The sequence below is a fragment of the Melospiza melodia genome, chromosome 2 (assembly GCF_035770615.1).
Source record: "Melospiza melodia melodia isolate bMelMel2 chromosome 2, bMelMel2.pri, whole genome shotgun sequence".
Classification (NCBI taxonomy): Eukaryota; Metazoa; Chordata; class Aves; order Passeriformes; family Passerellidae; genus Melospiza; species Melospiza melodia.
The window spans coordinates 92,562,887-92,587,764 of record NC_086195.1 but is presented as its reverse complement, the minus strand read 5'-3'; the positions used below and the strand labels follow the sequence as shown (position 1 = coordinate 92,587,764).

General features: G+C 36.8%; 1 protein-coding gene across 2 annotated transcripts in view; it reads right to left on the bottom strand.

Moving 5' to 3' along the window:
* Positions 1-24,878, bottom strand: part of VWA8 (von Willebrand factor A domain containing 8) — a 183,037-nt gene that overhangs the window by 59,298 nt on the left and 98,861 nt on the right. For both annotated transcript variants that reach the window (XM_063149370.1, XM_063149371.1), the window contains exons 24-29: positions 23,912-24,031; positions 21,500-21,705; positions 13,381-13,532; positions 4,697-4,805; positions 3,608-3,746; positions 1,690-1,892 (exon numbers count right to left, since the gene is read on the bottom strand). In XM_063149370.1, coding sequence (XP_063005440.1) covers positions 1,690-1,892; positions 3,608-3,746; positions 4,697-4,805; positions 13,381-13,532; positions 21,500-21,705; positions 23,912-24,031 — 929 coding nt within the window. The remainder of the gene's footprint in view (positions 1-1,689; positions 1,893-3,607; positions 3,747-4,696; positions 4,806-13,380; positions 13,533-21,499; positions 21,706-23,911; positions 24,032-24,878) is intronic.

Sequence of the window (24,878 nt, the reverse complement as noted above, 5' to 3'; positions counted from 1 at the left end):
AACATTCTTAGATACAAGACAGACTGCCATCTGTTTTAGTTTCCTGCATCAACTTCTCCAAAGGAAGCCAAGAATTATTTAGAACCAAAAAATGTGCTATGTGCACCTCAAAATAGCCCAAATGGTATTTCTATAGCTGTTCAACAAGAAGGTAACCTCAGAATCATACTGTTTCCAGTTTGCATTGGAAAGTATCCAAAAGGCAGCTGCACCTGCATAGGCAGTTCCACCAAAGGCAGAAGAATTGTGTTTCTCGTAAGGCACAGAGCTTAACAGCAGCATCTGACACCAGAAAGTAGCAGCAACACTTGACAAATGTTCCTAGAACAACAGCATTGCAGAAACACTAGAAATGACTGAAAACTATGAACATCCCAACTCAATGTAAGAAGAATTCTTCTAGGTTGAAGCCTTTCACCTACTGAAACATTGGTAGAAGAAATTCAAGGAAAGGAAAAAACAGTCAACAATAATGACTGATTTAATGCCCATATCAAACCACAGTGAGTTCTAGGTAGCCTAATAACCTATTTTTAATGTTAAAAAATGAGCAGTAGCAGCAGGTATATACTGTTGCCTCTTCCCACTCCTGGGAAAAGAAATTTTGAACTGAAAATGTTACAATCAGCTCACAGATAGTAAGGGAAAGTGCAAAGTATGCAATAGTTGTCTTTAAAAAAGCATTCAAGTCAAACCAACCCTGTTATAGTAACTTCTCCGAGCTAGGTCTAATAAGCTTTTGGAGGTCTATAACATATCCAAGATAGCTCAGCTACTCTTGAAGGCATAAAAATCAAAAAGGTTTAATAACAGGCAAAATAACAAACAGAGAAAAACTGAGCTAGGTGCAGGAGGTTTTTGCTCCTGGTAAAACACCTTACAAAAGCAATTAATTTCTTTGTTCTCTTCTTTTTCTACTAAATTGCCTAGGTGGGACTTTTTGGCTCTTGTTCAATTAGCTATCCTTAAATTTGAGGTGAAGTCCCCTAGACCTATGAAGTGGCGTTTTCACCTAACTGAAAAGAAAAACTTCTAGGCTTCTTTTCTTTTTGAGAGAACAAAGGATAGTTTGTCACTCCACCAATAAAAAAAATCACATTCCTAAACAACATTGACATTGTTAGTGGTTCTCAATTTGCATTGTGGATGTCAATGCTTACGTAGTCTTCCTTCTAGTCTTAACACTTCACAGGTTAGAGAAGAAGAAATACAAGGATTAGAAAACAAATATGGAGCAAATACAAGCAACATTTTACTTGGTGACTCAGAAAATGTCTCTTTTATATACTAGTTGAAAAGTTAAAAGGGGGACAAGATTGGAGCAGAATTTAAGTTCCCATAAAACATTTTACTCTGCAAACATGTGCTGTTTGACCGAGACTCCTGAACTTGACCCACTCTCCCCTGTTCTCCCACAAGCCCAATCTCCCTCTGTCAGTGAGGGAAGATAAGCAGGTAGAACTCAGCTTCAAGAATAGAAAAGGACATGGTCCAGCTAAAGGATGCAAGAGGAAAATCTCCATTCATGTAGCTTGAGAAGGCAACTCTCAAGCTACAAGTACAGTAAAAGAAAGAACATTCAGCAGGAGGCGGCCTTGTCCTGTCTATAGAGGTAGTCCCCAGTGACATATCTTCATGATACTACTCTGCTCATGACTAAACATTTAGCTGGAATTTAATTTTTTTTACCTCCTCTTCATGTAGAACCACTTGACCTTTAAGTGGATTTCCCAGTGGTGCTGCAGTCACAAAAGGTTGCCAGACACTTCCAACTGTTCTTGGGAAGAGGTCATAAAGATCCACAAAATATCCAGTCTTACCAGAAATGTTCATGAAGTATAAGGAAACAGGATTGCATGTAGTAACATAAAGAATATTTTTATGTTCCTCTTCTGAAATAAGAAAAAATAGTGAAAGGCTATTGACATTGTGCATTCTTCTTCTGGAAATAGATGTCATAAACTTGGCAGGTGATATAGCAAAAAGTACTGAAAAATTACCACTGTTGACAAGGGAGATAAAGAGAAATGATCTCTTGATATTAACTAAATGTTAACAGGCAGAATCTTGCCACAACACTATTAACTCTAAGCAGGCAGTCCAAGACACATTAGTGTAGGCATGATTGCAGTGTCAGCCAGCTGCTAGTATGTTCCTCTGATTTTGCTGGTTTATAATGTTCTTTCTTCTTCTTTCTCTATCCTATCCTCTCTTTAAATTCATGTATTTAATAATTAAACATAGTACATTGTGCAAACAATATACAGAACTTTTCAAATAAACCACCTTCCTGAATAATTTCAGACAATTCTTGAAACCAATAAAAAGCTACCTAATTTCTCTTTTGTTTCCATGAAAGCCTGCTAATGTACTTGTAAATTGGACTGCAAATAGAAAGAGCAGCATTCCAGTATTGATCATTAAAGACCCGTACATAATACATAATAATGTCTAGACTGATGCCTTGGAATGGCTACCTAGAACAGAGGCTAGACAGATTTAGAGAATAAAGCAGGTATTTATTAAAGGCCTTTAACAGACACACCTTGGACAGTGCAAAAGCCTTGCAGAGGCTATACCCAAGATGGACAATGGTCACAAGATTTTCAGGCAGATATGTTTTGTCTATTTGCATATCAGAGGTTAATTGTCCAACTTTAGCTTCAGGGAATGAAGTCATATTCCCCCAGTTTGCTCCTTGCCATATACTTTTATTTATACTTTTCAATGCCTGAGGCTGTGAGGGTGGCCTTGGTTCTCAGGCCTGGGAGGATTGTTTTGTCTGACCAAAATGGGAAGAGAGCTTACTAACACTCTGCATGGAGTTCAGAGTTATACACTAATGCAGTACAGGATCTGAAAATCATTAAAAGCTAAAAGCTTAAGGCATCATGACATGCTTAATGATGAACCCTAAAAACATTTATGAATATTCCCAATGGTGTAATTCCCGCTGGGACATAAGCTATAGAGGCAGCTAAGGCAGGTTTGGTCCAGTGAGAAAGAATCAGTATAAGCACAGATGAAAAAAGCACAGCACTCTCCAAGTTAAAAGATTTCTATTAAAACTGAATTGAGAGAGGAAAAGTCAAAGAATTGTTTTTGTCAAGTAGTGCAGGGTTGAACACACAAACTTAACAAACTTGCAGATTTGTGGCTGTGTTCTACTTTAATTACACATCTTTCTCTTAGCTTGAGAAAGATGCATATCCTTACAATGACCACACTGACTCAGTGAAATTATGCACCAATTTCAGTGGATTATTTTTGTATTTCACCTACTATTAAAAACAAAAAAAAGTGGAAAAAGGTAAGTTATTATTCCTACACTTCACTCCCATACTCTATATTTTAATTCTCATATTACAATTCCTAGTATTATTCCTATACTCCACTGCAAGCATATCTAAAAATACACACTAATGTAAATGCACTGGAGTGTTGTTACTACACTTGAAATCCCTCATATTGCCCTTTAATATTCTGCCACTGGCTATTGGCAAGGACTTAAGAAGTCAACAGCCCAGTCCTTCCTCATCTTCAGGACATCTCACTTCTTTGTAATGCTCCAGATCATTACAAAAGTCAGTAGCTTTTCTTACTGTACCTTTTGTTACTGTGACGTCACAAACCAAGTTAATTTCATCTAAAGGCAGTGTCCAAAAAGCAAGTTCTTCTGTGAAACTGATGGACCTGGCTTCATGTCGTTCCAGTGGAAAGCCTTGAATATTTAAGTACACAGGGCCCTAAAACAAATAATAACCATGAGGGCTTCCTAAAATATTCCACTCCCCATTTTTTATGAAAGTACAGAAGTCTTCTTAATGCTGTAAAACTATTAACAATAAAAACCCGCTAAATAATTTTATATTTATTACTAAACAAATTAAGGGGAAAAGGAAATGCCTTTTATATAAACTCTCTGAATGTCCACACTACCATTTCCTTTATGGTATTGAAACCTCGTGCCTCTCCTCTTTAGTCTTTTCATGGTTTGGAACCATTATCACTTAGTAGCATGAGGAGGTAGCATGTACTGATGAAACACAGTTTATACAAGGAAAATACCAGAATATTTCTGTTTCAAAGAAATTATATGGCAATTTCTTGTTATATAAAGTTTAAATCTCACCCATACAGCACATTAGCAGTACAGGTTTTTCCTTACTCACTGGAGTAATAATTACTGAAGTTAAGCCAAGAACTCAGAGCTGAAAAGGACTTAGAAACTTTGGATGCAGATCAAATGGTTCCAAAGGTTCAGATTCAATCTTGCCAGCACCAAAGACCTGTAAGACTTCAGCTGCAAGCAAAATACAAACAGAAAGCAGCCTTCTTTTCAGCCACTGATCATAGCCAAAAATTGAGATCTGGGGCCTGTAACTGGCCACCCCCAAACATCCAAGACAGCTACAAAGTTTCTTCAGATAAGGTATTATCAATATCCTTATAAATACTTCTTTTCAAGAACTTCTGGCCAAGCTTACTGGTTTTCAAGCACATCTTACACTGTGACAGCTAGGTATATGTAAATGGTAATTTTTCTAGTCAGTGTAAAAACTCCAAGAACAAGCAACAAGGACCATGCCTTGTACACACTCTTCTTCCTGAAAAAATTAATCACATTTTAGACTTGTCACAACCCAGTAAATAAACCAGTATTATATGAATAAAAAAAATAATTTAAAAGACAAACCTTTACTTCTATTTTTTGAGTTTCTGATGGACACAGCATTTTCTTTTGTGCGTTTCCTGGCTGATCGACTTTCCAGTAGCCCATAAACTTATGATCTGGTAATGGCAGTCTGTCAAATAATGTAGGAACAAATGAATTTTTACATTTATTAACCAGTAAGTGATATGGATTAAATAATTTAGACAACTGCATTTTTCCAACAAAATATATCTGAAGACTCTCTTGCAGAAAGTGTCTTCTTGCTCAAATATTTTATTCCTTTTTACATTTTAAATCACAAAAATGTTAGTCTTCTGGACTACTAATATAGACACAATCTAAGCAGTATCATAAAAGAAGAGGCAATGTATAATATGGCCTCAAAAGGAAAAGTTCTCCAGTCTGAATGATGTGAGCCATATCCAAACCAACTCTTGCTTTGCTTTATTTGGATTAGGTTGTGCCAGCACCCCTTAAAGGAACCTCTGTCTGTAGCTCACTCTTCTGAAAGACCAGCAGAAAAACCACAGTAAGCTCTGTTGCTCATTAACCACGAAAAAAAAATTATTCCTGTTTATTTTACTACCGCTCACATGAAAAAGGCAAAGGAATAAGACAGGAGAGTATCCCATTGCCTTCTGGCCAGTACAATCTACAGAAAGGACAGGGACATCTTCAAAAGCCACATTTGCTTGCCATGGTTTAATTTCCTCATTTCTGTATCTTTTATCTAAGGAATAAATATGTGGACCACAGCAAAACTCATTTATACATGAAAAGAAAATGCTGATGTGTGACAATCTAGCATCACAGCAAAATACAGACAGTGCAATTTCTCTTTCTTTCCCCTGAAGTGATTTACAGCCACTGAAAGCAGTTTGACTTCGTTAATTGGCACAGATACCTTCAAGCTAATGAACTCATCACTTCTGGCTGTTTTTCTTTTTGGGACCAGTCACTCCTAAAGAGACTTCCTATCAAAACAGCATTCTGTGTTACATGCTGCTGCACATTATTGCACAGCTACAGGACTTGGCAGGAGAACAGAAGACATTCCTTCTTCCAGTTTCTATAAATATCTTCAAAGTCTATTTTAAGAAAGTTCTCTTAGACTGTTTGTTAAAAGTATCTGCTTAGTCCCTTCTGTCCTATCTGATGATGCTTGTTCCTACTCTTACAATTATTTTCCCTCTCCTCACCAACCAATCTGGCACTTTTAGATATTAGAGGATTGTTTAATTTCTTCTCTATATTATTTTCAGAATAAGAAGGGATCCCAAATAAAAAAAAAAAATTCCCACATTAAAATATCACTTGACTATATATAAAACTTAGAGAATTTTAGTTTTATTTTTTCCCTAAGAACTTACGGGAAGAGACAGGGGACGAATACAGATATCCCTTAATTTTTGCTACTCTTTCAGGAAAGATATCTTAACATTTCTTAATGATATATATTGATTCCAAACCTCAAACAACCAGAAGCCAGAAGTCGCAGGCATTCACTCAGCCTCCATCACCATTCTGTGTTTGGACCATCTGCCAAGGCAGTCAGACAGCCAAAGACACTGTTTTGCAAACAGAAAATGGTTTGGATGCTATTGATCACTGGTGCTCACAGACAAATAAATGGCCAGCTGCCAGCAATGTGCCACTGGCGCACGTCATGAAGAAAGAGTATCTCATTAATTCCCTCTCTTAGTCAAAGAACCAGGAGAATCTTCATGGCCTGTTTGTTGCCTGACTAAAAATATCAATAGATAAAAGTGTTTGCAGAGTGATTAATTTTGCATTTTTCCTCACTTCATTCTGCATTTTTCCATTCTTACACCTAGCTAGTATAGCCAAAATTGTTCCCAAATGAAGAAGAGAAATTGAGCCAGATTAAAAAAAAATGCAAAACCAAAAACCCTCAAGTATATGGGGCTGTGCTTTTGCATGGCAACATTCAACATCATTAGGAAAAAACATTAATGATGCAGTATTTCAACATATACAAAATTCTTAGATATATTTATTCATGCAACCACAAAAACAGGCAAATGGTCAAGCCACTAGACTAAAGGTCAATTTAGATATCTATGAAATAGAATTTTACTTCAGGCTTCCATTTGATTTTCTAAATGATTTGTTGGCAAAGCATTGTTTATGTCTTGAGCCACAAGCTGTTTTGTGTGCAAAAAAACCTTGGAGACTTCTTTGTGCTCTATGACTCTGAATAGCATAATCTCTGATATGCCAATAATCAGCAATAGTTATTTCCCATTAGCTCAGTGGAACATCAACTCTCACAAGGATTTGGACTTTAGTTTTAATTCCTTACACTTTACTCCCATGGACAACATTCTAGAAATCAAGAACTTTACTAATGATCATTAATAGCTATTAAATTTGAAACAAAACGTATGTTAATAACCACCTCAAACCAAACACCCTGCTTTTTATAGCAACAGAATTACAGATTGCATTCCCAAATAAACACTTCCACTCTCTTTCAGCTTTCTGGAGATTTTCTTTGCTAATAGTTCCTCTCTTCTCAGGAAAACTGATTTCTACTTTCTCCTAGATTTTTGAGGTTTTGTTCTCTTCCCTGTTTCTGAATGATTTAGTTTCTCTGAGGGAGCAGAGCTAGTCATCATAAATAGCAAAGAGGAGGAAAATGTAGATCTGAATTTCAGAATAATACAGAAAGCAGAGTTCACAATACAAAGCTCTTTGTCAAGAGTAATAGGGATCTCATTCTTCCAGGGCCTGACAATTATTTTTTCTTTGCTGTCCCACTGCTCTCTCGTGTAAATCTGGTCTAAGAAAGACTAAGAGTATTGAAGAAGCTGGTGGCATTAAGGACTTACAATCAGTTTGCTGAAGGAGTTTCAGGAGGGAGTGAGGGTGCAGAACAACTGAAACAACATATTCACACTAAAAATGTGTATACATTTTAACAGCCTTCCCCTAATGAATACATATGATACACATGGAAGTAAGGAAATTACCTTCTTTTCCCAGGACTTATAACAAGCAAATTTTGAAAATAACCTGAAGTGACAGAACTAGCAAAACTTCACTAGATGTTCCTGCCACATTGCTGTATTACAAATTAATTAACCAAATAGCATTTACTTAAAAGGCAGATAGAAAACAATGGAAATGTCAACATTGGCAAAAATCTGTAAGGCAAAGAGATCTGATAGGTATAAAAAGTGCAGTGGCTGAGTAAGAATGGTACTAAAACTTCACTGGTCTCTAAGCTGGGGTGTACAGAGGAAACCATGTTTGCCTTTGTCAAAAGCTGGAAAGGGTTTCTAGAACAGAAAAACTACAGGCAGACTACATTAATCTTGTAAGAAATCCAAGATTTAAGAGCAATTTCTAGAGAATTATTCCTGATCAGTTCTTTGATTATGGATGTGTCAAAGCCTGTTGCTTAAGGAAAATTCAAAATTGTTTTTCTGTTTATTCACCCTTAATTTTAGATCCTGGTTTTCTACATGATTACTGCTGTCCATGAAATGTATATATAGGCAGGGTTCAGAAAAGTGATTGCATGAGACCTACAGTTGATGGGGCAATTCTACAAGAAATTACTGTTTAGCCTGAATTTCTGCATGCACAGCCATCAAAGGGAAAATGATCTGTCGAAACATAATTCTCTTGTGCTGCTAGAAAACTTTTCAAAGTGACACCTATAGAACACAATTTCTTTCCATTTTATATTTTTGATTTAAGAAAATAAATTCATTTTAGGGTATTTTAAAAAAATGAAAAACAAAAAAAGCCCTAAATCACCAAACAACTGTGTTAAAAAGTCAACATAACCTGTTTATAAATTTTTTGTTTAGCTTTCAGAGAACATACTACAAGATGGATATGAATGTTGTAAAAGTGCAGCTCCACTGAAAGCAAATTCTTCACTGCCAGGCATCATATTAGTACAGCTGGGGAGATGAACTATGACATACAACAAAGCTGCTTAATATATGATCTTGTAAACCAGCTCATTGCTGGCACAGAATGTATTATTCAAGGCCTCCAGTAACAGCCTGTGCTCCATCTAGCTGAAAAGATTTCCATCCCACGTAACCTTTTTGGACTCAAGTAAGCTACAGCTTGAAATCAGGAAAATTCCTTGCCAACCAGTTCTCCATAATTTATCCAAACATATTTTGATTTGAAGACATTCAGTAGATATTCTGAAACAGACATTCAGAACAGTTGTATGTCAAAACTCCTGTCCCCTGACAATTTCCCTTCCTCAGCCGGCCCTGCAACACACAGGGTTGACAACAGACATGTATGATAGGAGACATACCCAATAATTAACTACAGATTACCAGGGGAAGAAAAGCCACATGAAAGAACAGTCTCAAGAGAAAAACAAAGCTGGTAAAATGTACATATTTACATTACATATAAAAAACTCAGTTCATATAAAACAAATATTGAATTTATAGGAAGCACCTGGAAGTGAATAGTGACAGGAGGAAAAATATGGAATGGCAATTTCATCAAGGATAAATGTCAGAATTAGGATTAAAGGCTGTTTTACCTAGAAATTGCAGATGGTCTGAACTGTGCACTGAAATGGCAGATTAACATGAATTTAGAAAAATACGACATAACAGATGTCAAAGGGAAAAACAAAATGTAATTGTACACATAAAGAAAGAAAATGAGTTAGTACCATGAATAATTCATTTTACCTACTATGTCTTGGCAAACCATCACAGACAATTCATCTGCTTTACATATAATACTGATAAAAAAATCATTAAATAGTGGACAGGTGGTACCAGGAGAGGCAGACAATATTTTAACACCTAACAATACTGAACATGTCAGTACCTTGAAGAATGGTTATCCCACCTGGAAAAAAAGTGACAACTGAAGAGAGCAAAAAGACCAAGTAAAGCATTCCTTTACAGGTCTAATACATTATATTCATTTTGCTAATAAATAATATCAACAAATTAATTTCTCTCTTTAAAAAACAACTACTGCAAGAATCATTCTGTAAATGGTCATTATATACCATCTAATCTTCCCTTCCAAGACTAGGTATATAATTTCCAGAATTTAATCTAAAATTCCTGTAAGGGTCACCGCAAGCATCTGTTCAATTTTCCTTGGATTTCAGCAATTTCAGCTGGACACATACTTAAATAATTCTTCTATTGAGACCCTGTATTTTAGTGTGTTGCTTGTGTGTCTCATGTATTTTTCTTCCTATATTTGCAGCAGTTATTTTGCAGCAGCAATTTAAATAATTCTGATTTATGCAAGTTTTCTTTTCAATTCAGTAATAGGTGACAGACTTCTCCAAAGCTTATTCAAATAGGAATTCACATATCGTTCGATTCAAGACATGCCAGAGAGCACCTGTGTAAAGTAGTTAGTATTTCACTATAACAGTTTTCCTCCCCAGAATCTCCTGGAAATGCTTCTGTATCACAAAATTTAATTGTACTGAATTTGTATTCTTATACAACCATTTTGCTGTTGTATGATTAACAGCCTCAGGAAGAATTGGTTTGGACTACTATCCCAGTTTTCATGTTACTTAAGAGAACTGCTGTGCAATTTATTATGATAGCTAGTAAGTCTTTAAAGTCTACCAAAAAAAGAGTGGGGCACAAAAGTCATCTGTGAGGATATGCTGTTGTTGTTGGAACAACAAAGAAATCACACCCAGAAATCACACCTTCAGATTGCCAGCTTGTGAGAGCCTAGAAGCAGGTAGGAAAACTAACTTAAAACAGAAAGTGATATTGACATGTCATAAAACCAATCTGAAAAAACCCAATACAGTAAGAAAAACGTAAGTGTGAAAAAAGTTGATCACATAAAGTGAAGATGGGGTAAGTGCTATGGAGAGTTTTGCAAAAAGGATGTGGAGATTTATGTTTAGAAAAACAGAGATGAGTTAAATATGGCATGAAATGCAAACATTCTGAGCTTTTAAAATGTCAATACATTTCTATTCTGTACTCTCATACTACTGTACTTGGCTCCAGCAAAAATGAACTTGACCAGTTTCACAGCCAATACTTAAGGATGGACACACATCAAATGAAGACAAGAAGCATAAAAGAAAAATAAAACCAAACAGAGGCCTTAAAAACAGGGAAGATTGAGAGGTGACTTTCTAGTGCTGAGGCTATTTAGAAACAAGACTGACTTGCCTTGGGAGGTTATAGAACTTCATCTCTGAAGGTCTTCAGGCATGAACCACGAAAAAATGAGCTAAGGTTTTAGAATAACCTGCATCTTTTCTGAAGGAGGTGGGCTGGACTAAATTAACACCATTATCCTGTTCTCAGATTCATGGAAAACAATCGAGAGGGCAGTACTCCAGTATCTTTTCTGCAGCAGTCCAAACAATATATACCAAATTACCTCAATGTGTCTGTCCATCATGGGAGATTGCAATATGGGCTGGAACAGATTTGGAGAGACTAACTCAATGTTCTTTAACCTCAAAGCAAAATCAACAGTGCCAAAACATGAAAGATGTGGCTGTAATTCAAGGTGATCTACCTGTGGCTTACATAGGAGTGAATCTCATGACCAAAATCAAGGCTGTCTTACAATGCAGGGGTAAGAACCTGAAATGCCAGCTGTAGTGGATGAGAGTGAGGGATTGAGACCAAGACAGGTAAGTTGAACAGACCATCAAAGCCAAGTGCTCAGCCCAGCACAGTGAGATCTAAGAAAAAGTTGTTTTTATCAGCTGTGTGTGAACTGCTCCTGTATTTTCTCCTCCCCTAGGCCCTCAGTGTACAAATTACGTGCTCACAGCTGCCTGTCTAGTGAAGTTTATGACAAGCATCTTGTGGAGATCTTGACTGTCATCCTTGGTGTAACCTCTCCTAGAAAACCTCAGTGATGAATTCAAAATGGTCAGCTGGTTATCTTTAATTCAATATAATTACATTTTTCTTTTATCTTCTCACTTCTAGACTGAGCAGTCCCCAATTACATCAATCTTTCTGTTATGTTTCCTAAACCTCCAATTGTCTCATTACTAAAGAATCCTCTCCCACATCTAATACTTCTAAAATGATACAAAGACAAAATTTCTCAAAAACTATAACAAACATTGTAATTAGTTAAAATAGAAATTAATAAGGATGTTCAGCAAAGAAATTATAGCAAGAGTTTCAAGTGTGTTCTGTCAATTCGACAGACTTTGTCATTGCTCAAGTACTGGTTCCCCAGGCATGTAATAGTCCTGTCATCAAAATTAAAAGGTACACCACAGGCACTACTCTGCCAATCTTTTGTAATAATTAAATGTAGGATATTAGATATGATAACAGTGGTGCTGCAGGAGGAGAAACCTACACATGGACACAACACCACAGAATGTGTAAGGCTGGAAAGGACCACAGTGGTCATCTGCTCCAACCTCCCTGCTCAAGCAGGGTCACCCAGAGGCACAGGGCTGCTCCAAAGGTTCTTGAATACCTCCAGTAAGAGACAGTCCACAACCTCTCTGGGCAATTTGTTCCAGTGCTCACTCACCCATACCAGAATCACTATCAATACATCATGCCATAAAAATCAGTCCCTCCTTAGAAAGTATAAAATACGTATGTCATGTGGCAAACTCAGTTTTCCATATATCCATAAAACTTTCTCCATAAAAGGGAAATATTTGTTTCTTCATAAATAAATTATGTATTAGAGCTCAAGACAGAGTAAGTTTTAAAATTATTTTTGAATATGATCTACTTAAGCCTGTTTTCTGTGAATTTTGGAAGAGTGTATTACATTTGTTTCACAGAATCATAGAATAGTTTGTGTTGTAAAAGACGCTAATGATCCTCTGGTTTCAACAGCCCCTGCCATGGGAAGGGACACCTTCCACTAGACCAGGTTGCACAAAGCCCTGCCCAACGTGGCCTTGAACACTTGGAGGCAGGGGACATCCACAACTTTTCTGAGCAACCTGTTCCAGTGCCTCACCAGCCTCACAGTAAAGAATTTCTTCCTAATATCTCACCTAAAAATACCTACTCTCTTTCAGTTTAAAGCCATTCCCCCTTGTTCTGTCAATAAAGGCCCTTGTAAAAAGTATCTCTCCACCTTTCTGGTAAGGCCCCTTCAGAGAGTGGGGGTTGGCCTGAAGACAGGAGGGCATTACTATCTGACGTAGCTGGTTGGATTCTAACCTCTGCAAAAGAAGTATATGGTGTAATATATCAAATAATAACATAATTAAAGAATAACAGTGATTTGCAGACACATACAGAAGCTGTTCTTCAAGCTTACATGCACTGCTCCATTCAGAAGAAATACTTTTGTAGAGCCCTCTGTGAGCATCAAAGACAAAACCCAGCTACCACTGAAGACAACTTTTTTTTCTGCAGACTTAGGTGATAAGTAACAGGACAGAAGTGTATTGCAATTGAATTAAAAACACAGGAGAAGAAACAAGTATTTCCCTTTATTAAGATATACCTGTTTACCTTACAAGCTATTAATATGTACATCGATTTTATAGGTTAAATATTAATAATAAGCAAATACTCATGAAGTAACTTATATTGTTGTAAATTATTTGGAAGATTATAAATTTGAACCAGTGGAGGATTGACTTCCAAGAATTCCAGGTTGTTTTAAAATCAATTTGCAGCAAGATAACACACTTATAAAATGATCATGAGAAATATGTCTTCTTAATATATATCTTATGTTATTCTTACTCCTTGGCCAGCTGTACATTGGTCGGTTTTGCTCCAATAGGTATCCCATACTTGTGCAAAGTTTTGTATAAAATTTCACGCACTTCGTTGTTGTAGGAGTCAAAGTCAAACACGTTTCGAACAACATTTGCAAGTCCTTCAGATGGAAATTTCTGTAAAGAAACAGACCATTACAATAACATTTCTTTTAGTTACTATCTATTAAGTAACAGCACATCATTATGTACTTCTAAAATAAACAATTCTAACTTTGATTGACAGACAAGTTCTGAAGTAATCATTACTTTTCATTTCCAGGACATCATTTCAAGTCAGAGTGAAACTACAGACACTAAACTTGGTTTAAACAAAAAAAGGATGTGACAATTATTTAACACTAAACAACATCATTGGTTTAAAGAATTACTTTCATTATACAAACAACAAGATGGTGTAATCATTGGAGAATATAATTAATACTATTCTGTATTCTTAAAATTTGCTTTCTGTAAACCATGAAGATCTGATACTAAGACAGTATCAGATAACATTCATATAATTAATATAATTCATGTAATTCACCCACACAATTAATTTAAGAATTCTGACTCTTAATGTTTAATAGAGAGAAGCAGATAATATACTGCTTAGTTAAAAAAAAACTATTTTAGGTCATGATGGATTTTAGTAGACACAGAAATTCGCTTAAGACCCACAATTATTTTTTCCCTTAGGGAAAAATACTAGTTGAAATGTGCTATGTACATTTAAAAACCCCAAATATTTATCACACTTTCATTAGGATCTTTAGCAGAAATTAAAGCTGTGTTACTGTGCTGGATTGATTATTCTGAATGAGGAATTAAATGGTTGGATGGTTGCATCTAGAGAGTAGTGGTCAATGGCTCAAGGTCCCAATGGAGATGTGTGACAAATGTCAGTACAGACCAGGACTGTTTATTATCTTCAGCAATGACACAGCAGGACTGAGCGCACTCTCAGAAAATTTGCAGATGATACTGAGCTGACTGATACAGCCAACATGCTTGTGGGGTAGAATGCTGTCTGGAGGGCCCTAGACAGGTGGAGAAGTGGGGCCACAGGAGTTTCATGAGGTTCAACAAGGCTGTGTGCATTGTCCTGCACCTGGGTTGGGGTAACCACTTGAATCAGCACAGACTGGAGGATGAACAGATTGAGAGCAGCTCTGACAAGGACTTGGGAGTGCTGGAAAGTGAGAAATTGGGCATGACCTGGCAATGTCCACTTGCAGCCCAGAAAGCCAAATGTGTCCTGGGCTGCACTGCAAGTAGTGCAGGGTGAGGGAGGGGATTCTGTCCCTCTGCTCTGGTGAGACCCCACCTGCAGGGCTGCATCCACCTCTGGGGTTCTCAACATAAAGACATGGACCTGCTGGATTGAGTCCATAGGAGGGCTTCAAAGACGATCAATCAGAGGGCTGGAGCACCTCTCCTGTGAAGACAGACTGAGAGAGTTGCTCAGCCTGGAGAAAACTCTAAGGAGACCTTATAACACCTTCCAGTACCTAGAAGGGGTTATAAGAGAGATGGAGAGGGACTAGAAGGCCATGCAGTGATAGGACAAGGGGGAATTGCTTTAAACAGAAAAAGGGCAGATTTAGATCAGGTATTAGGAAGAAATTCATTATTATAAGGTAGTGAGTCACTGGCATAGGCTGCCCAGAGAAGTTGTGGATGCCCCATTCCTGAAGTGCTCAAGGTCAGGTTGGATGGGGCTTTGAGAAACATGGCCTAGTGGCAGGTGTCCCTTCCCACAGCAGCTGGGGACTAGAATATCTTTTAGGTGCTTTACAGCCAAAAATATTCTAGGATTCTATAAGCTAAAATAAGAGAAATGAAGAACTTTTAATACCAGAAAACCACTCAGAGAAACTGGTGTAATTGATTAAGAAAGTCACCGAGGTGGAGAACCCCAAGCCAGAGTAGGTATATGCAAGGGGAGGCTGTGATCTCTGGCTGTGAGAAGCACACACTGGAGCAGGCTCCTGGCAGGACCTGTGGCCCTGTGGGGAGAGGAGCCCACACTGGAGCAGGTTTGTTGGCAGAATTTGTGACGCTGTGGAAGGGCCCCAGGCTGGAGCAGTTGCTGCAGAACCGCAGCCAGTGGGAAGGACTCACAATAGAGAAGCTCACAGAGGATGTCTCCTATGGGAGAGCCCCAGGCTGGAGCAGGGGAAGTTGGTGAGGAGTCCTCCCCCTGAGGAGAAAGTGGTGGCAGAAACGACGTGTGAAGAACTGATCACAGCTCCCTTTCCCCATCCTCTTGTGCTGCTGAAGGGGAGGAGATAGAGAAAGGCAGGAGCTAAGTTGAATTTGGGAATAAGGAAGGAATAGGGGGAAGGTGTTTTAAGATCTGTGTTTATTTCTCATCTTCCTACTCTGATTTGATTTGCTATAAATTAAACCAATTTCTTCAAGTCAAGTCTGTTTTGCCTGTGACAGTAATTGGTGAGTGATCTCTCCCTGCCTTTATTTTGTTCTATAGGGATTTCATTATATTTTCTCTTCCCAGCAGAGGAGGGAAGTGAAAGAATATATTTGGTGGGCATGGCATCCAGCCAGGGTTAGCCCACCACAGATATAAATGGAGCAAAGCAAATAAAAAGAATTTTAAAAAACAATTATCAACTTGCTGTATATCCTGGAACTTTACTGCCTGATTTATTTTATCCTTTTTTTTTTTTTTTGGCAAGAGATTGGAGTGAGAATCTTTCTATTTAAAAATGTCTCACTTTTTCTCCACAGGCTTTTCATTCAAATACTAGACTTTTCAGACAAGGACCTAGACACTTCCATCTCAGTATGGCACATTGACAGTGATGAACATAAACTTGTGGAGAGATATTTTAGGAAGTTGTAGTCTTAATTGTTTTTCCCCCATTAGTGAGCTAGGCTGGTATGGAGAACTTGAAAAACAGACATGTGTCAGAGAAGTTTATAAATGTATTAAAAATACAGATATTTGAATCTTGATTAAAAAATTAAAACAGAAGAAAACAGAAGAATTTCAGAAATGCTTTGATCTATACTGCTAATCAAATATCAGCATTAGGAGTTTAATATTTTCCCGACTTTATAAATATCTGATCTCAGTAATAAAATACCTGTGCCACAAGCAATACTAAAATTAGCTAGTCACTGTAATAGACTAGAATACCACTGCTAAATTAAGCTTATACAAACCTTTTTTATCTGTGGTGTACATGGCATAGAATATTTTAACTAGTGTTGCTATAAAAGCATATTAAACTATGTTCTACTTTTTAAATCTGTCTATGAGGGACCTATTAGAAGTTCTACATCATTACAGCTTAGCAAAATACAAGTTATTATGGGATAATATAAAATTGTTATACAGCCTGTGCCATCCTTGTTACAACATCCAGTTCTAACAAAGTAACAAGTACAATGAAAGAGGTACTAAATTCATTCTCCCATCATCTATTCCAACTAAACACTAAATGTATAAACATTTCATACATGAGGTGAATTGAAAAGTCCATGACAATGTTAGCAGTGAAAGTGCTAACTTCTACATTTTAATTGCACCTTGGCTTAATTGACCAGTAAGAAGTAGAGAATAATCCTGAAACAAAATTTATATTATGAATACTGTGTTTTCTCTGTTCTTCTCAGTGAAATCACAACCAACACACCAGCACCAAGCTATCTAATTTACTCATGAACTACACTTTCACTTCCCTGCATTAGGTACTGCAGAATCCTTGGTCAAGTACTTCAAATAATATCCAGTTTTCTCTAGAAATCTCCGAGTATGTCGGCAGTCTTCTGAATCACTGCATAACTTCTGTCATCCGTACACCTTTCTGTAATGAATTGCATCAACAGTTCCATGCCTCTTGTGTCAGCTGGACATCATAAAAAATTTCCTGAAGTACAACAGATGGCTTCTGGGAGCACAAGCCACTTGTACAAAGGTCCTCTACTTCAGTTATTAAAAAAAATCACAACTCTCCTGCTTCAACCATAACAAATCCAATCCCTCTTTAATAACTGCTTGGATAACTGCTTACTGAAGAAAGAAAATGACAGCTCATTTAAAGGGAAAGAAGAAAAAGACAAGAAAACCCAAAGCTCATTTAAAGGGAAAGAAGAAAAAGACAAGAAAACCCAAAACCCATAAAAAGGGCTGACTCTTTGGGGATTGAACTGAACGTAAAAAAAAAAAATTTGGTTTCCATTGATTTTTAAAATGACATTACTAGAGAAAATATTGACCTCTTATCAGTCTGTCTGACTGTCATTCATTGATTCTTCCCCTTACAACTAACACTTTTGTATGTACCTTAGATTATTTTCAGAACTTAGATTCTTGGCTATTCTTTAAAATAGTAGGTAACATAGTTTTTTGCTTTCAACAATTGTATATTTTTATTTGTACATTGTGTGCTTTATTTGATGGAGAATTTGACTTGGTGAAAAAGCCATGTATTTTTGGATCTAACATTCCATGAGGGTATGTAGTGGTACAGCCTGTGTAAAATCTATGAGCAAAACTGTGGTTTCCAGTAGAAATCAAGAATTCAAATATGCTATACCCATTGAGGTCTACTGTACTTCTACCACTGTCCTGAAATGAAAGTGATAAATTATCTGGTGTTCGGTCTGTAATGAGTCCAGACTTTTTGTTTTACACTTCTGCCTTGCATTCTCAGTAACGCTCGCTTCCCGATGTATCTTGGTGCCTTCAGATATCTGTTTGTTCCCCTGCGCTCTTGGTTTGCCCCTGCACCTACCCCTACACCCTTTTACTGAATGTTGCCAGCTCTCTCTGTTCCTCCTCAGCTGTCCTTCAGCAGGGCCAGAAGCACCATGTCTGGCTCATCCTGAGTGACAGACATACTAATGGATTAACCAGTACTCGTGTCTTTAGCGGGCAACATCTACTGCCAAACGAAACAGCTGAATTCTTCCCCTGCAATTCCAATCAGTTCCTCTCTGTCATATAGCCACTGATTCTGATTAAACCAGCAAAAACCTAATTATCTTTGAAAATTGATAACTGAGATCCATTGTGACTGTCCAAAAGGGTAAAAGGTTATCAGGCACAAAGTGAGAAGGGGATATAAACTGTTATTTGATAAGCCTAGTTTCCTTTTGAGATTAGGCTGAACATTACAAAAAGGCACTATCTTACCACAAAAGCTTACTGAATAGGCCTTAAAACCTGATGACGAGTAGACTTCAGGGCCAGAAGATTTCTTAGGCATTTACTGTTTGAAAACTGTTATACTAGTGCCTACCATTAGGAAGCAATCTCAGATATAAACATGAAAGATAACCAAGAAGAAAAAATCTCAGCTTTCTGAAACTAAAGAAGAATTAGCAAAAAAGCTATTGCCATTTTATTTAGACTAATGTGGCTTTCCTGATTAGCATCTACCAAGGTCTCATGAAAAACAGCACATTAGATTGCAGAGAAGCAGTCACAGCATACCTTGGTTAAAGCACCTTATGCTAACCCAACAGAGCAAGGGCAGAGTTTCTGAGCTTACCCATAAGCTACTATTAACATAAAGACTTTTGACATTTGACAGTCTGAAAACTGGAGCTGAGCAAGACAAAAAGGCTGTATCAGGTCACCTGCCAGCTAGAGCTGCAAGATCTAAATTCCTGATACAGAACGTGAGGAGAAAAAGTTGCAGCAATCAAGTTAGGTACCTGCATTAGACAACTCTCCCTATGCTTGCAGTTTTGGGTCTTCAAAATAGTTTGGTGTCTCAAGCATCACCAAAAAAACCTTTCCCTAAGAAAAAGTTAATATAGAAGCAACCTAGATCTGAATACAATGTTTAAGCTACAACTAAATTACTTCATGTTCCCTACTTGCATAGTCTTTAGGGGAGGATAATCTTGTAACTGTACTCTCTATGTGTATCCTAAATGCTGAAGATCGCAATTAGTCAGAGATTAGCCTATCAATTTGCTGATACCATAGCAATCAGTATATTTTTAACTGACTAGTCCTGATGCTCAGATGTGCTGTCAGACAACAGTAATCAAAAGCACCTTTTTCGTCCAAAACATCCAACATTTTTTTACACAAGGAAAAAATTCCAAAATTATGTGAAAGAAATCAACACAATAGTACAAAGAGAGCAGGGCTGTGGAACTGCTGTAAGGGAAATTGTTTAACAACATGACTAACTTCCCTCCTTCCTTCCTAAGGACCAGCAATATTATTGACTCATTTCCCTCCTTCCTCTTTCTTCTCTACCTGAAGACCTAAAAGTTTCTTACTTTGGAATAACCATTATGTTTATATTCATTGTTTATATTTGGCTACTCAGTTTTTTATTATTCAGATTGAAAACCAAGTTACAGTAAACAAAATGTTCTATTCTTGCTAGGAGACTGGGATCTTGAAAATAAATGTTACAAAACAAGTCAAAGATGCATGTTGGAGAGCTATTTGGATATTTACACTTCCAAAGAGGTGAAAGCTTAGCAGATGGGAAACTTCCCCACTGAACTGCACCCAATGTCCAGGTTGAAGTGACCGTACTAATCTGCTTAAGTGAGGGAGACAGAAGCAGACAGTAAGAGCCCTTAAGACAATTAGCAATACAGCTCTTTCAATCTCCAGTTAGATACTGTCCACACTCAAATAAAACAATAATTAAGTCTTATGTTTCTGCACTGATCACTAATAGAAATCAGTACAACTTCAGGTTACTTGGAGATAGCTGATGAAGGAAAGAAGCTAGGAAGGCAGGAAGAGCAGAAAGGTATGAAGACAAAAACCAGCTAATTTAACAAACACCCTAAAAAATTAGCTTCTCAGCAGCACAGCAAATATTCCTCAAGTCTGTAATTTTTCCACTGTCATTTTGAATGTAACTGTGTATTTAGAGATCAGCATGTACATGTTCTATCAGCTTGGTAAACAAATACCTATCAGCTGGTAATGGATCCTAATAGACTGCTCTGCTTATGTGTTTATCTGGATTCCTCAGCCTTTAGGTCTGAATCTTCTTAACCCTTAGCACAAAGTTAGAGAGCATTATTTTTTCTTTCTATTATTGATAACATAGGAGCACCAGTTTGTCTTGAGATCTTCTCACACTCTAGAGACCACAGAACATAAAAATCTATACTCTCCACAAATCTAGATGAAGATTTTTAAAAGTAGTAAATCCACCCTTCAAGATCTGAACGTGTGTGAATATGTACATGACCACAAACACAAAACCATCATGCAATCCTGTTATACCATGCAGTATAAAACACAGGAGCAGTAGATCCAAATTTGTGAGAAATTCTATTCTAATTGTATTAATTACATTCATTTCCACTATTTTTTAAAAACATATAGGACTCAATAATTCAAGAAATGGCCTATAAATTAACAAATGACCAATTTTAGAATTATAAACTGAATAAAATAAAAGCGTTGCTATTTCAAAGAGCATTAGGTCACTTTATATTTCAAATACTTCAGGCAAAAAAATCCTTCACTTTATAAAGACAGAAGTCAGACTTTACCGTAATATTTAAAAACCAGATCATCATTAAATCAGAATTCAAAATTTTGCAGTTAAATGCGTGTAGGAAGTAATAATGAATCCTACATATTCCCTTGCTGAGTTGTTATCCATCTAGCATTTTCCTTAGAAAAAAATCCACTACAGATGTATTATTGTTAGGCAGCAGGAATTTGTATTTTTCACAGGAAAGGATTAGATCCACAAATTTTATAGCAGAATAAAACGAACGGTTGCACTGTCCTGGAAGTATTGTATGTTGAATATGGAGTTTTATAATAAGGGCCAGTATGAACATTGCACACAGTATTCACAGTATGCAACTTTTTTCTCACACAGTAGAAAAACAGATGTACAGGGTTTTTTTCTATCGATAAATATGCAGAAAAAATATCTGCCTGTGTACATCTGTGATCCTTATCCTCTGACTATCTGAGCATCTTTAATATTATGCGTCTTTCAAAATGTAAAGTGCTTCACAAGAATTAAATAAAAATGCATGAACAATAATAGCATCTTCTTTCTGAAACCTTCAGGCATTAAAAAATCAGTATTGATGAACTCAAGCTTTCAATTAAATGTGATGTACTGTACCTGTAAATGTTTTACAATATTCACTACTTCTCTAGTTGAATAGGGGTAGTTAATAGTTCCTTGGTCAGCTAAGCTCCTGAGCTCTCCAAAAGCAGCTACCAGTTTCTGCAGAATCGCCTCTGGAACATCGGGACCATATTGTTTAAGCATTGCCAGTTCTGACTGTGGTTTGGGATTATCAACAGCATGGCAACTAAAAATGTCCCCTACAAAGAAAAAAGAAAAAGCACAAAGTTAGATAATTTATAAAGAAATAGCATCCCAACAGCTCCTTTAAGTTTAACACTGGACCTTTAATCGAAAAGATATTACTCAAAAGAATGTTGAGTACCGAGTTGCTAAAACTGTGAAAAATGTGAAGTACAAGCTATGTGGAACTTTGAGGTTTCTGGAAACATAGAGATCTTGTCTGTCATTTTAATGAAGCTGATATCATGAGGGAGAAATCAACTTCAAGAAGAAACAAAAGTCAAATGAATGCAGGTGTAGGGGGATAGAACATAAGTAAATGAGGGTAGTGTGGAAAGTAATCGTACCCCCTAAAGAGTTGCAGCTGGGTTAATTATTAAAGATTAGGAGCAGGCCTGATTTTAACAGGCCACAGCTGTAACCAATAAAAAGAGTGGTGTAAAAGAGTGGGTTGGTTGGTCGAGGGGAACTGGAGTCAGTTGGCTGCTGTGAGGACAAGGAAGAGTCAGTGCCTAGAGGAGATGCCTATAAGAAACATCATGGAGGTACAAAACTTCAGCAATATGGAACCCTTGCAATGTAATGATAATAGAACTCTTGCACTATAACGTGCAGGAAAAAATAAGAGAAAAAAGATTTTAAGAAAACATAACTGGTTGAATTGAACTTATTTTTGAATTCCTTCTAAACACCACAGAATTCAGGGAAATCTTGAAATGCAGGAGGGCCCTAATGCAAACCCAATTAAAAGGTCTAGAGGAAATACTGAACTTATCTTTACTCACTGCCTGCCTTGAAGTATGGTAAGAAATTTGGCAAGATATTATTTCCATACATTGGCATTATATCGATACCAAACATATAATCTATAAATTGAGTTTATTCACAAAAAGTCTCTGAACTGTTGCACAAAACTTTGCAGAAGCATGATCGGATCCTGCAGAAAAAGGACAAACTGAAAGCAGAAGAAACGCTAAGCTGAAAAAATAATATCAATATAGAACCCCAAAGACTCAACCACACCTCTGCCATGCAGACCAAGAGCAGTAACACTGGGATGATTTTGTTTAAAGGGTCCATGTAAGGAAGGAAACTAGGCTGTGAAAAATAAACACAACAATAAATTCTTTTGGGGCAACGTAGCTTTGTGAAATTCAGAGTCAATGAGTTTCAGACAGAGAATGTCCATTCAGAGGGAACCTCACCTGAAAAACAAAGAACTATTAAGTAGTATGGAATTGGGTTTGCAACTGCTTTTTTGAGTATATTTTGAGTCGATTTCTTACAGATTAAGCATTATGGCCAAAGTTAACAGGCAAAACTACATAAATTAAGGTTCCTGCATATCAATGGCCAAGCTAACACAGATAATACAGTCAGTGGAGTCTGGAGGGTATTCAGTTCACAGCCATCATGTAGCAACAATGCTAAAACCTTGCCAGAGGCCCACTTAGACATCCAGTGGGCTATACAGGCCAAAGAATTCTTCACCACTTGTCCCTGTTCAACTTAATTTTGTGTTTTTGCTGTGAGATGAAGCTCTAGGGAATCTTTGCTGACACACAGAATTTCTGAGACCTACCAAGAGCTTTCTAAACTAAGGCTTCTGTTGATATGAACATCGTTGGTGTGAAATTTGGACAGCTTTACCTGATACTGAGATAAATTCAGTATCTTGTCAAACATACATATTTTACTAAGACCATATACATGGAGAAGCAAGATTGAGAAGCGGGTAGCACAGTGCTAGCAGCAAAACATACAGTAGCCTTTGCTACTGAAAGCAAAGAAAAGAACCATCCATCAAGCTACTGTCTCTTGTACCAAACAGGACAGTACCCAAGCTGTGGCTTGTTTGATATGGGAAAAAAAATAGTGAGCAGTTGAAAGAGCTGTCAGATGTCAAGTTTACAGTTAATTTGTTTGGAGTATTTGTATACTCTATACACTCATTAACAAAGATTTCAATAATCTTGTCCATCCAGATCCCATAAAACAAAATAGTTTTAATACAGATGATCACATACAGCTTTTCCATTCAGGGCAAGTTTGGGCACTTTTATTAAGATACATAAATTTACATTATAGCCTTAATGTCTTACATGACATAAAGTATCAATCAATATGCATAAGGTCCCTTCTCCTCATGAAATCTAATTGATTAAGACAGATATTCTATTAGTCAAGTCTATTAAAGATCATAAATTAATATGAATCACTTACCTAATGTGCCAAAAAAGTCATTACCCAAGAAAGGAAACCCAGGCCTATTTGCCAGAACTATCATTCTAAAATCAGGATGAATAACTATTACATTTTCTCTCCCTTCTACATGAGCATGATCTGGAAAAGAAATAAAATTTATTACTTGCATATTTAAGCTTTGCAATACTGAATGAATGAACATAATTAGATTAGGTGAAGAATTCTTAGAATTAGAAGAAAAATTCTTCTAATTTAATTACATTCCTCTTAGAATTAGAAGAACAGTTACCCATCATTCAACTGAGTTTTCTAGCATTCATTTTGAAGTTTCATAGTCTGTTTCACAAAAATTTAACCAAAGTGTTTAATTGAAAAAACACAAAAATGCATCCACTGTTCTTGGGGTGCAGACTATCTGTTTTCTTTATATTTAATTTCACTAAAATGGTGAAGCCAATGGTGAATAAAATGTGATTTTATATAGGTCTGACACTATTTGATCTGGGAAGACAGGATCGAAATTCCTCCTGGTTACTACAAAATTTGTGAGAACATAGAGATACATTATTTAACACATGTGAAGACTGGTTCTTCAAAACTATTCAGACTGGCTCCATTCAGAACCTTGTTCCCTTTCAGCATGATTCCAGTGGCACATGGTGTTTGGGAATCCTTTAACTGCCTCTAAAAAAAACTACAGTAATAATTAGGACTGGCTAGAAAATATTTTAGAATAAGCCCACCTAAAGTTTTTAATGACAAGCAAAACTCAAGTGCGCCATGTGAGTATTGAATGACTGCTACACTCAAACATTATTTCCCATATTGTTAAAATTAAACTAATTATGTAAAGTTTAGTATCGAGTAGCATCAAGAGATACCTTCAAACATAGCCTATTTTTGAAAAATAATGAAAAATATTTTTTTCATGGAACTCAGATGAATTAAATTCCATCAAATTACAGATAGCCTCATCCTGCAGGAT